The sequence below is a fragment of the Aquarana catesbeiana genome, linkage group LG04 (assembly GCF_042186555.1).
Source record: "Aquarana catesbeiana isolate 2022-GZ linkage group LG04, ASM4218655v1, whole genome shotgun sequence".
Taxonomy (NCBI): Eukaryota; Metazoa; Chordata; class Amphibia; order Anura; family Ranidae; genus Aquarana; species Aquarana catesbeiana.
The window spans coordinates 220,737,579-220,749,928 of NC_133327.1; the positions used below are offsets into that span (position 1 = coordinate 220,737,579).

At 42.3% G+C, this 12,350-nt stretch overlaps 1 protein-coding gene across 2 annotated transcripts in view; it reads right to left on the reverse strand.

The window, feature by feature from the left end:
* Window positions 1–309: 309 nt before the first annotated feature.
* EIF5A2 (eukaryotic translation initiation factor 5A2) overlaps window positions 310–12,350 on the reverse strand; it is a 568,757-nt gene continuing 556,716 nt past the window's right edge. For both annotated transcript variants that reach the window (XM_073626225.1, XM_073626224.1), the window contains exon 5: window positions 310–3,109. In XM_073626225.1, coding sequence (XP_073482326.1) covers window positions 3,047–3,109 — 63 coding nt within the window. In that variant the 3' untranslated portion in view covers window positions 310–3,046. The remainder of the gene's footprint in view (window positions 3,110–12,350) is intronic.

The following is a 12,350-nucleotide window of genomic DNA, read 5'->3' on the forward strand; positions in this document are numbered from 1 at the left end:
TGCCTTTTGAACTGTGGCAATGTATTTCCTGTGTCGATGGGAGGGACTCCATCGCTCAAAGACTGTCCTGGAAGACAACTGGAGAAACTGTTTTATACTCACCTCAAGCTTGTCAACTAGCTCTGCATGAAGAAAGGGCAACAGCACTAACCTGACCACCAGCTACAGCACAGGTCAACCTGTAGTGGTTTTGCATATATAGACCATTTTAGTGTTAGGGAATTGTAGATATTAAACACAGACCAAGTCTGACAATTTTTCAAGCCTGTCTACCATATAAGCAAGGGTAAAAGAAAATGACTAAAGACATCAGAAATCACCTATATTTTATTGATCTTATTAACTTTGTTCAATTCACAATTGTATAACCTAGTAACACAATTGAAACTTTACATGTTCTGATTAACCAATGAAGGTTTTACTTTACAGGGAAATGCAAAATATACAAGGCTGCTAGACTTTTGTACAATGTGAAAAATGTCAAACCCAATACACTATTTAAACCTGCCATTAGTTTGAGACTGAGCCTTTACTCTCATAGTGAGTTTTCTACAGAACCTATTAAAAAGGTGTATATCAATGCGAGTATTGCTGCAAACTTAAGTACGGTACTTAATGAGGGGCAAAGTTTTAGGTTTAGTTTTTCCCCCTCTTGTGAACTGCAATGTCTGGGGCTAGAGCATGCAGACATTCTATTGACATTAAAAAGGACTAGAAAACATTTGCAAAAAGCACAAAACTTCAAGTAGTCACCACCCTTTGTTATCTCCCACCATACTACCATCTACTCACTTCACACACAAAATAAAATTTCTAAAGATATGCTGCCATCTACAAACATAGCTCATAAGGATCTATTCGATACCATGGACTAATTTAACAGATGTATATTACAAGCATGGCAATACTGTATATACTAGAAACAAGGGATGTGTGAAATAAGTTGCATTGCCCAAATCCTAGTTATGCACCAACCTAGGTCCTTTTAAAAAGGTCAAAAATACCACTTAGTGCATTTACATTTGAGCCAGTGCAGAGCAATATATGATTTTAATGCATAATGTATAATCCTCATGCACAAGCATTAAAATGCCCTCAAGACTTGCAACAATGTGTGCAATGGCAACCCCTACAAAAAAGTTACTTATGTCAGGGGCATAAAGGCAGAACAAACTCAGCTTTACCAGATAATGCAAGTATGGCTGTAAGCCAACCCATAGTTCACAAATTAAATTCCTTTACAGCAGTACTCAAATAGAATTTATGAAGGGTAGCAAACCACATACTTTTGATTGCAGCCTGAAAAAGTGTAATCTGATAGCATGAAAGCTGGGGGGAGTTGCAACCAATGGCAGGTGCAAAAAACAAAACACCAGCAAGATCATGATCCAACTAGAAGTGTCTGAAGAATGGTCTCACTATGAATTGCCCAATAATCAAATCTTTATTTTACAATTCGAATAAAGAATTTCCATCAGACACATTGATATAGGCCCATAGTGTTAACACCAATGAGGTGCATTGCTGGTCTGCATTACACGGAGAGATTTGTTAAAGGGAATTCCTGAAAGGGCAACAAGTTTGACTTGGGTAGTTTAGCCAGCACCACCGTAGTGCATTTTACTCCTATGCATTTCAAGTGTATTCTGTAAGCTTTAATTAGTTCTGCAGTACCAAGCAATAAATTGGAAACCCTTTAAAAGTTTTGGGTGCACCTCAACACCAGATTTACATAATGGGATACAGAAAGATCCTGTAAATAACGTGCCATTGAGACAAAGTGTGTATAATGTAAGACAGATAAGACAAGAAAAGGAGGCACAAGACAATCTTTATATACATAGTCCAAAAGGGAGAACAAAAAAAAAAAAAAAAAAAGTAACAATTCAGGTTTGCGCAATGATTCATGATGTCTACATATCCATAATGTGCACATGACAACCAGTAGCTCAGAAGCTACTAGTTTAGAGTTGCAAATTCATACTGAGGAAAAAAAACAGATCCATAAACAAGCATGGACATTCTGAAAATGGCAATTCGGTATGAGACAGGATTCCCATTACTGGCAGTTTTTAGCCAGGCAAGATAAGCACTCAGATCCAATTTCCAGTATCCATATTTGTGCTACAAAAAAGTCGATTCTCAATATTTAAAAAGAAATCACACTGGAAGCACTGCAAACCAATTCCTGGGAAGGTCTTTACTTTAATATTTCAAGATAAATACAATAAAAGAAAAAGAGCAACTGAACTGCATTTTCTTTATTTTTTTCAGTCGGATGACAAAGGCCTCGAGTGAAAATCTGTAGCATTTACAACTCTAATCCTCATTTTGTGCCATGTATGCCTGCTGTGTAGAATCACCCAACATACCCATGTGCCTGTGGGCAGGCTTTGACACCATTTTGATAAAGTTACAATATACAAGCCAACATGTTGGCAGGAGAGCACAGAGGTAATACAATTTACTTGCACATGGCCACCAGGAGTAGTTCTTTTCTAAGGAAGGGGGCAGGAAGATGCATCAACTGGCAATCCTAAAATCACTTTATTTTGAAGTGTCCCAAGCGAATGCATTTGGAAGTTCCAAACGCTGACATGCAAAAGAAAATTTTAGGTTTCAGTTAACCTAAGCAGAATACAAAGTTGGCTTAACATTAAACACTAAAATTACCTTTATCACTTTTAGATGCATTTACCCATTACAGGCTTGATCTAAAGTATGCATCACAAGTAAACAGATTCTGAACTCCACTGCAGAGGTGTTTGATCTGTTCATTTGGACTTGATGGCTTTAGGTATGTTAAAAGGTAACTTAAGTACTGAAGTTTAAAACTGCAGTGATTTTGGAAATTGCCAGTTAGACTGCATAACCAAAATTTAGACTCCAGCAGTATTTGCAAACAAATTAAAAAAAACAAAAAAAAAAAAAAAAAAAACTAATGAGGTTTTTGTGAAGGCCATAGCTTTGGTGACAATCAGAACCAAATTTAAGATCTGTGGTTAATCTTGACCTGAGCAGATTGCTCGAGTCTCCGGATCCCTGTTTATTTGGTCATGGCCTTGATGGCTACCGCACATTCTTCTTCCATTGCTTGCAAAACTGAGATCTGCAAAAGAAAAATATAAACCTTATTCTTACACCACTGCATACTTGCCAGTTATTCTTTGAAGAGCTCTATAAAAATAAATATGCCAACCTAGCCACTACACATATCAGGGCACCCCCCACACTTAAAACTGGATCTAGGAAACCATGGCAACAAAGAGCAAAAATGTAGCTTTAAAAACAGTTTACAGATTAGTTGCCCTGAATATAAACTTTAAAAATGATTCCAGAGAGGTAACATGTTTAACAAAAAACCCCCAACCCTGTTATACTTATCTGCTCTGTGCAATTTTACACAGCAGCCTTGATCCTTTCTAGGGCGCTGTCACTCCTGGCTCCTCCTACCTTATGACTGGGGGTACTTAAGTGGGCTTGATTCCAATCTGGACTTTGTAGATCCAGTGACTCAGACATGGCTCGGCCCTACCCCCTCACAGGCTGTGGATTGACAGGAGCTAACAGCTTTCACTCCTGTCTCCATGTGCAATGAGGAGAGCCACTGCTTTCAGGCACAGCGCTGGATCAAGAGCAGGATCAAGTACATACTGGTAGCACCCTAATGCATAGAATGTAGTTGATCCAGAGGAAGGCGCAAAACCCCAGCAAAAATGACTTAATTTGCTACAGCAGGGGAAAAATATTCCTTCCTGATCACAAGAGGCAATCTGATTTTCCCTGGATCAACTTTACCTATAAAAAAGGTTAGTACCCAGTTATATTATGTACATTTAGCCTTTAAAGCAATCTACTGAGCTGGCCAGAGCCGCCTCTGAAGGAGTCTGTTCCACATCTTACTGTGAAGAAAATGCTCTGTATTTGGAGATTAACCCTTTCATGACTAAGCCTTTTTTGAAATGTGGTGTTTACAAGTTAAAATCCGTTTTTACTAGAAAATTACTTAGCACCCCCAAACATTATGTATATTTTTTAACAGAGAATCTAGAGAATAAAATAGAGATTGTTGCAATATTTTATATCACACGATATTTGAGCAGGCAAATTTTTGGAAAAGGGACACTTTCATGAATTTTAAAAAATCCAAAACAGCAAAGTTACCAATTTTTTTGTATGTGAAAGATGTTACGCCGAGTAAATAGATACCAAACATGTCACACTTTATAATTACGGTTACCAGGCCAAGAGTTACAGAGGAGGTCTAGTGCTAGAATTATTGCTCTCACTCAGACGATACCTCACATGTGTGATTTGAACACCGTTTATATATGCATGCGCGACTTCTGTATGCGTTTTCTTTGCTGTGCGAGCCCACAGGGACGCTGTAAAAAATTCTTATTTTATTTTTAAATTCATAAATTGTGTTTAAAAAAAATGTTTTGATGACTTAATGCTGTCAGAAGGAATGTAAACATCCCTTGTGACAGTAATAGGTGCTGACAGGTACTCTTTATGGAGAGATCCGGGGTCTAAAAGAGCCCCCATCCCTCCTTTACGTACTGTATACATACTGTACATACTGTACTTTAAAACCAGCGCCATTGGCAGCTGAGTAAACGGGAAGTGATGTCATGATGTCGCTTCCACGTTTACAATTTGAAGGCTGGAACGAAGCCACCCACAGCTTCATTCCAGCCCGCCCCCAGAGGCATCGGATTGGTCACTGAGCCTCCAGATCGACCGGGAGGCCCGGTAAGAGCGGCGGAAGGGGGGTCCCCTCCCGCTGCTCCGGTATAATGGCCGAGTGGCTTTTAGCCACATCGGTTGTTATACACGGATAGCCAATCGCCGGCTCTAAAGAACGGTGCAGCTGCGGGCATCATCCCGGTATAACCCCCGAAAGCCGAGTACACACATTTGTGTACGGTCGGCGGGAAGGGGTTAAAATCGCTTTTCCTCTAGGACGTAGAGTGCCCCTTGTCCTCTGATGACCTTAAAGCGGAGTTCCACCCAAAAGTGGAACTTTTGCTTTAAGTACTCCTCTCGCCCCCTGACATGCCACAATCGGCATGTCATTTTTTTGGGGGTGGGGCTGGGTACCTGGTTTGGAGTGGGACTTCCTGTCCCACTTCCTCCTTCCGGCCGTCTAGGAGATTCCTCCTCTCCTCCTAGGCGGCCCCTCCCAGCAATGTTCTGGGACATGTTACAGGTCCCATAACATTGCCAGGCCATTGACTGAGCACAGCGTGGCTCATGCATGTGCAGTGCGCGCCCGGCTGTGAAGCCGCAAACTGTCACAGCCAGGTGCCCACACTTACATCGGTGACGCGAAGAGGGGGAGAGAGCGGAGGCTTCGAGCGGCCGCATTGTTGGACCGTGGGATAGGCGAGTGGCTGTTGATTAAAAAAGTCAGCAGCTACACTTCTTGTAGCTGCCAACTTTTAATAAACTCAAAAACCAGTGGAACTCCACTTTAAAGTGAATAACTTAACACCAAGTTCACTATATGGACCCCTTATGTATTTGTACATGTTAATCATGTCCCCCCCCCACTAATCTCTTCACAAGAGAATTTCAGTTCCTCTAATCTTTCCTCATAGCTGAGCTCCTCCATGTCTCATCAGTTTGGTTGCCCTTCTCTGCACTCTCCAGTTCTGATATCTTGAGAACTGGTGCCCAAAACTGAACTGCATGTTCCAGATTCCAAAAGTAATCAATTCACAAAAAGCCTTACCAAATGAGTTATTTTTCAATATTTAGCACAAACAACCCCACGTACTACAACATGGCACAAGAGCAAGAATTAGGAAAGTAAAGACACAGAACAATCTGATACAAGGCTACAAATTTACGTACCCAATCCAACATTACACTCAGTTTACCTTTTTTCCACACTGACTGTACATGTGGCATCACTAAAGTGGCCTTTCATGAGTCTGCATAGCACACTGGCCAAGCTCTCAACGAGAGCCCCATGTCCTGTACTAACAAGCAGGACATGGGACTGTCACCTGAATGCTGTGATAGCCTCCGATTGGCTATCAGTGATAACTCACTGCGCAGCCCATCTGTGTATTCTGAATGGAGAGAAAGCTATGCCTTTCAGGGAAATATAGCAAAAGAGTGAAAAAAAAAAAATGTAAATAACTAGAACAGGGTTTGACCTAGGTCTGTGTTAGAGTTTGGGGGGGGGGGGGGATGTATACGTACACATACAGTTTAGTTTACCAACATGTCACAGTTAATATGGGGCACATAACATGCATGAAAATGTTAATGTGCCCTTCATATAGATGCAATGATCAGAACCAAATACCTGTTAATTGTACCAATTGCCTCGTTCCTTGCCTAGTTCGAGTGACTGGGAACACATTTTCCCTGCTCATTCTGCTACCTACCCTCAGGCAAGGCAGACATGCTGCCTCCAAACCACATCCCGGCAATGATCTCTCTCTCTATAAAAAACACTGCCTTCACAAAATCGCTCTAAAAACTCTTTAACAGCAGTCTAATTTTCAGCAACTTTTACTGTCCTTTCAGCTTGAGCTAGGAGGAATTTTTTTGAATCTGTGCAAAGCGAAGACTGATCCTTAAATACTCATCTCCAGGGTGAAACTGGAAGTTTAGTCCCACCCCAGCTGTAGTACACTTTAAAAGATTTCCTCCCCAAATATGTTTGAAGTGGTTGTAAAGCCTTAAAGTGTTTAAACAAAAAAAAAAAAAAAAAAAAAAAAAAAAAAAAAAAAAAAATCCCGTTCCTTTAACCACTTCAGCCCGGAAGGATTAGCCCCCTTAATGACCAGAGCATTTTTTTGCAATACGGCACTGCGTCACCTTAACTGAGGATTGCGGTCGTGCGGCAATGCTCCCAAACAAAATTGACATCTTTTCCCCACAAATAGAGCTTTTTGGTGGCATTTGATCACCTCTGGTTTTTATTTTTTGTGCCATAAAAAACAAAAAAAAAAAAAAAAAAAAACAACTTTGACCCCCCCCCCCCCCAAAAAAAATAGGCGATATATTGATTAACTTTTACGCAAAAGTCATCGCGTCTACAAACTACGGGATGGATTTTAGGGACTTTTGTCTTTACTGGTAATGGTGGTGATCTACGAGTTTTAGCAGGACTGCAACATTGCAGCAGACAACTGACCCCAAATTACTCTTTGGGGACCAGTGACATAGTAGGCAAGGTTGAAAAAATACACAAGATTATATGTCAGTATTACCTTGTATATTGGTCATTCAGGTGCTTATCTAATAGTTTTTTTAAACCATCGATATCCTGAAAACACCTCAGTGAATAGATCACTGCCCTGAAGCAACAACTGCCAATTCTCCACACTCAATACGCAGGGCAGGGTGGTTTTAAAGTAAAATATGAAGTTCTAGCCAAGCCAGAATCATACTCGCCTTTCTCTTCCCTCCCAAATCACTTATGTATGCCACAGCTGTGGTATTGTCTGACTGGACTCCAAGCACCACTATAGCTGTAGGAATAGCTGAAGGAGCAAGAGTTTTAGTAGGTGCTAACCAAACAGACCAAACCCTCTTAAACACCAATGTCCCAAAGAATTTCCAGATTACCTACCCCCCCCCATATGAATTCACCATGTCAGGGAGAATGGATTGCCTCATGCACCTGTTTGGTCAAGACTATAGACTGTCTGCTAGTCCTACATAGAATGTTGAGCTACAATGCCATATATTGAAACTGGGCATGTGCCACTGCCTTGGAAGGGGCCCCAAACAAGACTAAGAGCCCAAAAGAATGGAGGGTTGACTCCTGATGTGAAGGGTCTGCATCAGAAAGCAATGGAAGACCTGGCATAGGGCAGCATCCATGACCAAGCCCGGGTATACCCCCTGCCCCCCCAATTTTTCAGCCACCTTTCAGGCCAATATTCTGTATATTACTGTCACCCAGACGCTGCATGTCACTTGCCACTGTCACCTAGACCAGCGATCAACCCCCCTGACCTCAGGGCCCACTAACAGGCCAGGTTTGCAAGATAACTGAAATACATCACAAGTGATATTTTACTGCTCAGTGGTTGCAGTATTCTAGTTTGCATCTCCAAGGCAATACATAAAACCTGGCCTGTTAGTGGGCCCCGAGGACAGGGCTGATGACCACTGACCTAGATGGTTTGTCACTACCTACCCTTCTGGCAGCCTCTCCCCAGCGGGTCAACTTCCATATGCGGGCGGTAAGATGACAATTACCTCTGCAGCTCTGTCAAAAGCAGCCTTTGAGGCCCTGCTGTAGAAGCGGAACAGAAGTGATGAGGTGGGCAGTGAGAGGTCATCTCTGCAGCCTTCCACACCGCTGACAGATTGGCAGAGACTGCAGCGAGTGCCACGCAGGGACAGGTCTAACCAATATCAGTAAGTTTGACCAATAAAGATATGAAAAAAAAGAAAATCAGCCCCCAATAATAGTCTTCTGATAATCGGTCAACCCCTAACCCAATGACTAGAAGAACTCCACACTTGAAGCTCAAATAAGTTCTCACTGCATCCACCAGGAAGGCTGCTGTAGTATTTGGGCATGACAGCATCACGTGCTTCTATCTGGGAGCCTTCCTCTACAGAGTATCCCTGAACCTTAGCTTCTTCCAACTCCCGACATATCACACACGCCTTTTAAATCACAATAGTGCATTGCATGTAGCATTTGGCTTACCAGAAACACTTAGTCCCCTTTCACACTGGCGTTTTTCAGCCGCTTTAGAGCTAAAAATAGTGCCTGTAAAGCGCTTTAAAAATCTCATCTGCAGTCCATGTGAGCGCCCGAGTGCTGTCACACTGGGGCTGTGCGCTTGCAGGACATAAGGCCTGCAAGCAATCTTTGGGGCGGTTTGCGAGCAGTGTATACACTGCTTCTCCACCGCCCCTGGCCATTCGAATGCATGGGCAGAGGTGCTACATGGTCACTTTTAACCCCTTCTAGCACCCCACTCCCACCCAAATATTGGCCGCTAAAACCAGCGCCACTTTACCGCACCAGTTTAAAAAGGCTCTTAGGAGAGACTCTGCAATGTGGCTCCACTAGCGGCACTTGCCAGTCCATGCTGCAGGGCCAGAATGGCTTCTCTACACCCATTGCCCTAAACCTTTTCATATATCACAGGGCTCTTCATATTCAGGACTACTCATGCGAGGATGTAATCAGATCTTAATTTGGGGGGGGGGGGGGGTGTCAATTTATAAGTTTATAAGTTACTATTAAAATGGTCAAGAGTTAAAAAAAAAAAAAAAGCTGTAGAACCCTAGGTGCTTACCCATCAAGCTGCAGCCCTAAATTCTCTTTTCAATACTACATTGTCCTTACCCAGCGATCAGACATAACTTATGACCACCAACATTAGTTGGCCGTTTTGCTGGTAAAAGGGCAATAACCCATCGAGGCATGAGCACCCCTTGACCACTGAAGTTATGCTGTGGTATTTGGCACCAAGTTGTCTTTAGCAGATAACCTTAGTCCTGCAACTTGTGAGGTCAGGCCTTCATGGATCAGACTCGTTTCCCAGCACATGCTGCAGATGCTCAATTAGATTGAAATCTGAAGAATTAGGACGCCAAGTCAACACCTTGAACCACTTCTGCAGTGTGGCAGGGTGCAAAATCCTGCTGAAAGTGGCCACTGCCATCAGGGAAACCAGTTTCCATGACAGTATGCATTTGGTCAGTAACAATGAACAGTTTCCCAGCAGAAACTTGTCCAAAGCAGTGGTCATAAAGTTATGGCCTACATCGCTTTAAATGATGGGCTAAGGTTTTAATACCAGTTTTGAATATTTAATAAATCTGCATGACTGGACAAAACTAAATGCAGAGGTTTAGAAGCAGAAAGTAGGAGTAACCACATGAATCCAAACACTAGTTACAAAAGTAAATAGGACTGGACATGTTCCTTGCAAACCATTTGGGTTTAATTGCAATTTGGGAAGATTGTGATTAAAACAGAATATCTACTGCACTCTAAACCAAGGGTACCAAGAGCATCAGAATCATTTTTTCCCTGGAGCACTAGTTATTGTGCTGGTGGCTGGCCAGCCCACACTATCGACAATGCTCTAGGGCAGAACAAACTGCATTATGTGTTGCTATGGTGTTGGCCTGCATCCAGCATTCAAGAGTGGTTCTAAAGGCTCAAGGTTTTTACCTTAATGCATTAGGTAGAGAACCTTCCGGGTACAGCTAACCCCCCCCCCCCCCCATATACTTATGAGCCCCATCTGGATCCAACAATGTGCACAAGAGCAGCAGCTCTCCGGGGACTCATTGTCTCACAGCAGCAGGAGCCAGTGAGAAAGGCATGGATAGGATTGCAGAGAGCGGAGGGGGTGCACAGAGCTGCAATCCGTGTGCAAACGGACAGGACAGCTCAGGAGGCTTGCTATTGGTGGAACTCCGCAGGGGAGAAGAGGATTAGGGCTGCTCTGCAATGTCAGATGTGGGCAGAGGTCAGCTCCAAACTAAACATAATCTGGTACCAACATCCCTAAATTGTAAAAGATTAATAGATTGGAGATATGGGACTTTCAAGGTATATTAGTATGAGAAATCACTCAAGTTTGAGGGATTGAGAGAGATAGAGATAAATAGATATATATAAAATTACAAAAAAACTGATAAAAAGTGAGGAATACCGTTCAAATAAGTCATAGGTACACACACATTGCCTATCATTGACAGTGAGGTACTGTAGTCACATAAACATTGATATTGCGTCCACACATTAACATGTTTCGGCGGTATGGCTTCATCAGGAAGAGGACGCAAGTTTACTTAAGTATAGAGAAGTACATCTCTCAGCTTTAGGTGTATATAACATCCTTTTGGAATCTTGGAGTTCGGGATGTATACGCATTGGGCTGGGGTGTGAGATTTAAACCCACCATGGTGTAGGCCATGTTGGGAATTCTGGGAGCTCAGGAATTAAGGTGACGACTTTGAAGGTAACCAACTGATGGGATGCCGATCCCCCTTATTTGATGATGAAATTTGAATGATAGTTTATACTTTTCCCTTTATGCGTTACAAACAGGTATAGGCTTGACACCTTACCCCCTTTTGCTGGCTTTGTCTGCTGTTTATTCCCGCCCTGTGGGTCTTCATCACTTTTTTGTCTTGCATGACCGCAGATGGGTGCTTTTCTATGGGGGTACCAGCACTAACAAAGTATCCCCTCAGACAAGTGAAACCTTTGGACATATCAATATTTAAAGTTTTGTTCATCTGCCTCATCCGCTTGAGCTCCCAGTCTATGTTTCATTCATTTAGCGAGTTGAAGGCGAGTACGGTTCATTCCTTTGGAGCCTGCTCTGGACTTGTGCTTTCCTCCTAACTTATAAACCTATGACATTACAGGCATTACTGTGTGTTCCTGAATATTAGCCACAACACATCCCTCCCTACGGGAGATCTGGCTATTTTTGGACTGGAATTGGGTATAGGGCTATGAGGCTGCTCAGAAGGATTCTCCATTTGAACACACTTATGTCCCACATATGAGGTATGGGAGGTTCTCATTTAATATATAATTCTCTTTTTTATCACGGGTGATCCATAGCCATGTGCATGTTATTTTGTATCATATAAAGTTGTAGATATATTGTATACCAACACTTTTTTTATATATATATATATATATATATATATATATATATATATATATATATATATATATATATATATATATATATATACACACACACATATACACATATATACACACACACCTAAAGCTGAGAGATATGTACTTCCCTATACTTGTTAAGTAAACGGTTACGTCCTTTCCTGATGAAGCCACACCGGTGAAACATGTTGAAATTTGAACGCAATATCAATGTGTATGTGACTACAGTACCTCACTGTCAATGATAGGCAGTGTATGTGCCTACAACTGATTTGAACGGTATTCCTCACTTTATCAGTTCTTGTAATGTATATACTGTATTTATCAGCATATAACATGCACTTTTTTCCCTTAAAATCAGGGGAAAATCATGGGTGTATTATACGCCGATCCCCGCTGTCTGCGGAGCGCCGCCAACATTGAATGAGCCGAGTGTACTGTGTACTCGGCTCCGCTTGTAGTCACACCCAGTCCCGCCTCCTAGCATTTACGTCCCACCATTGGACCGGTGTTGTGTCCATCATAAGAGCCGGGCCAAGGGGCAGAATGGGGACGTTACTGCGAGCGGAGCCGAGTACACTCGGCTCGGTCTATGTCGGCGGCGCAAAACATGCTGCAGGTGCACAGTGTGCAAGGCTGCACTGATGGGCATTTAAAATGTAAGTTTTTTTCCTTAAACTTCCCTCCTAAACTTGGGGTGTGT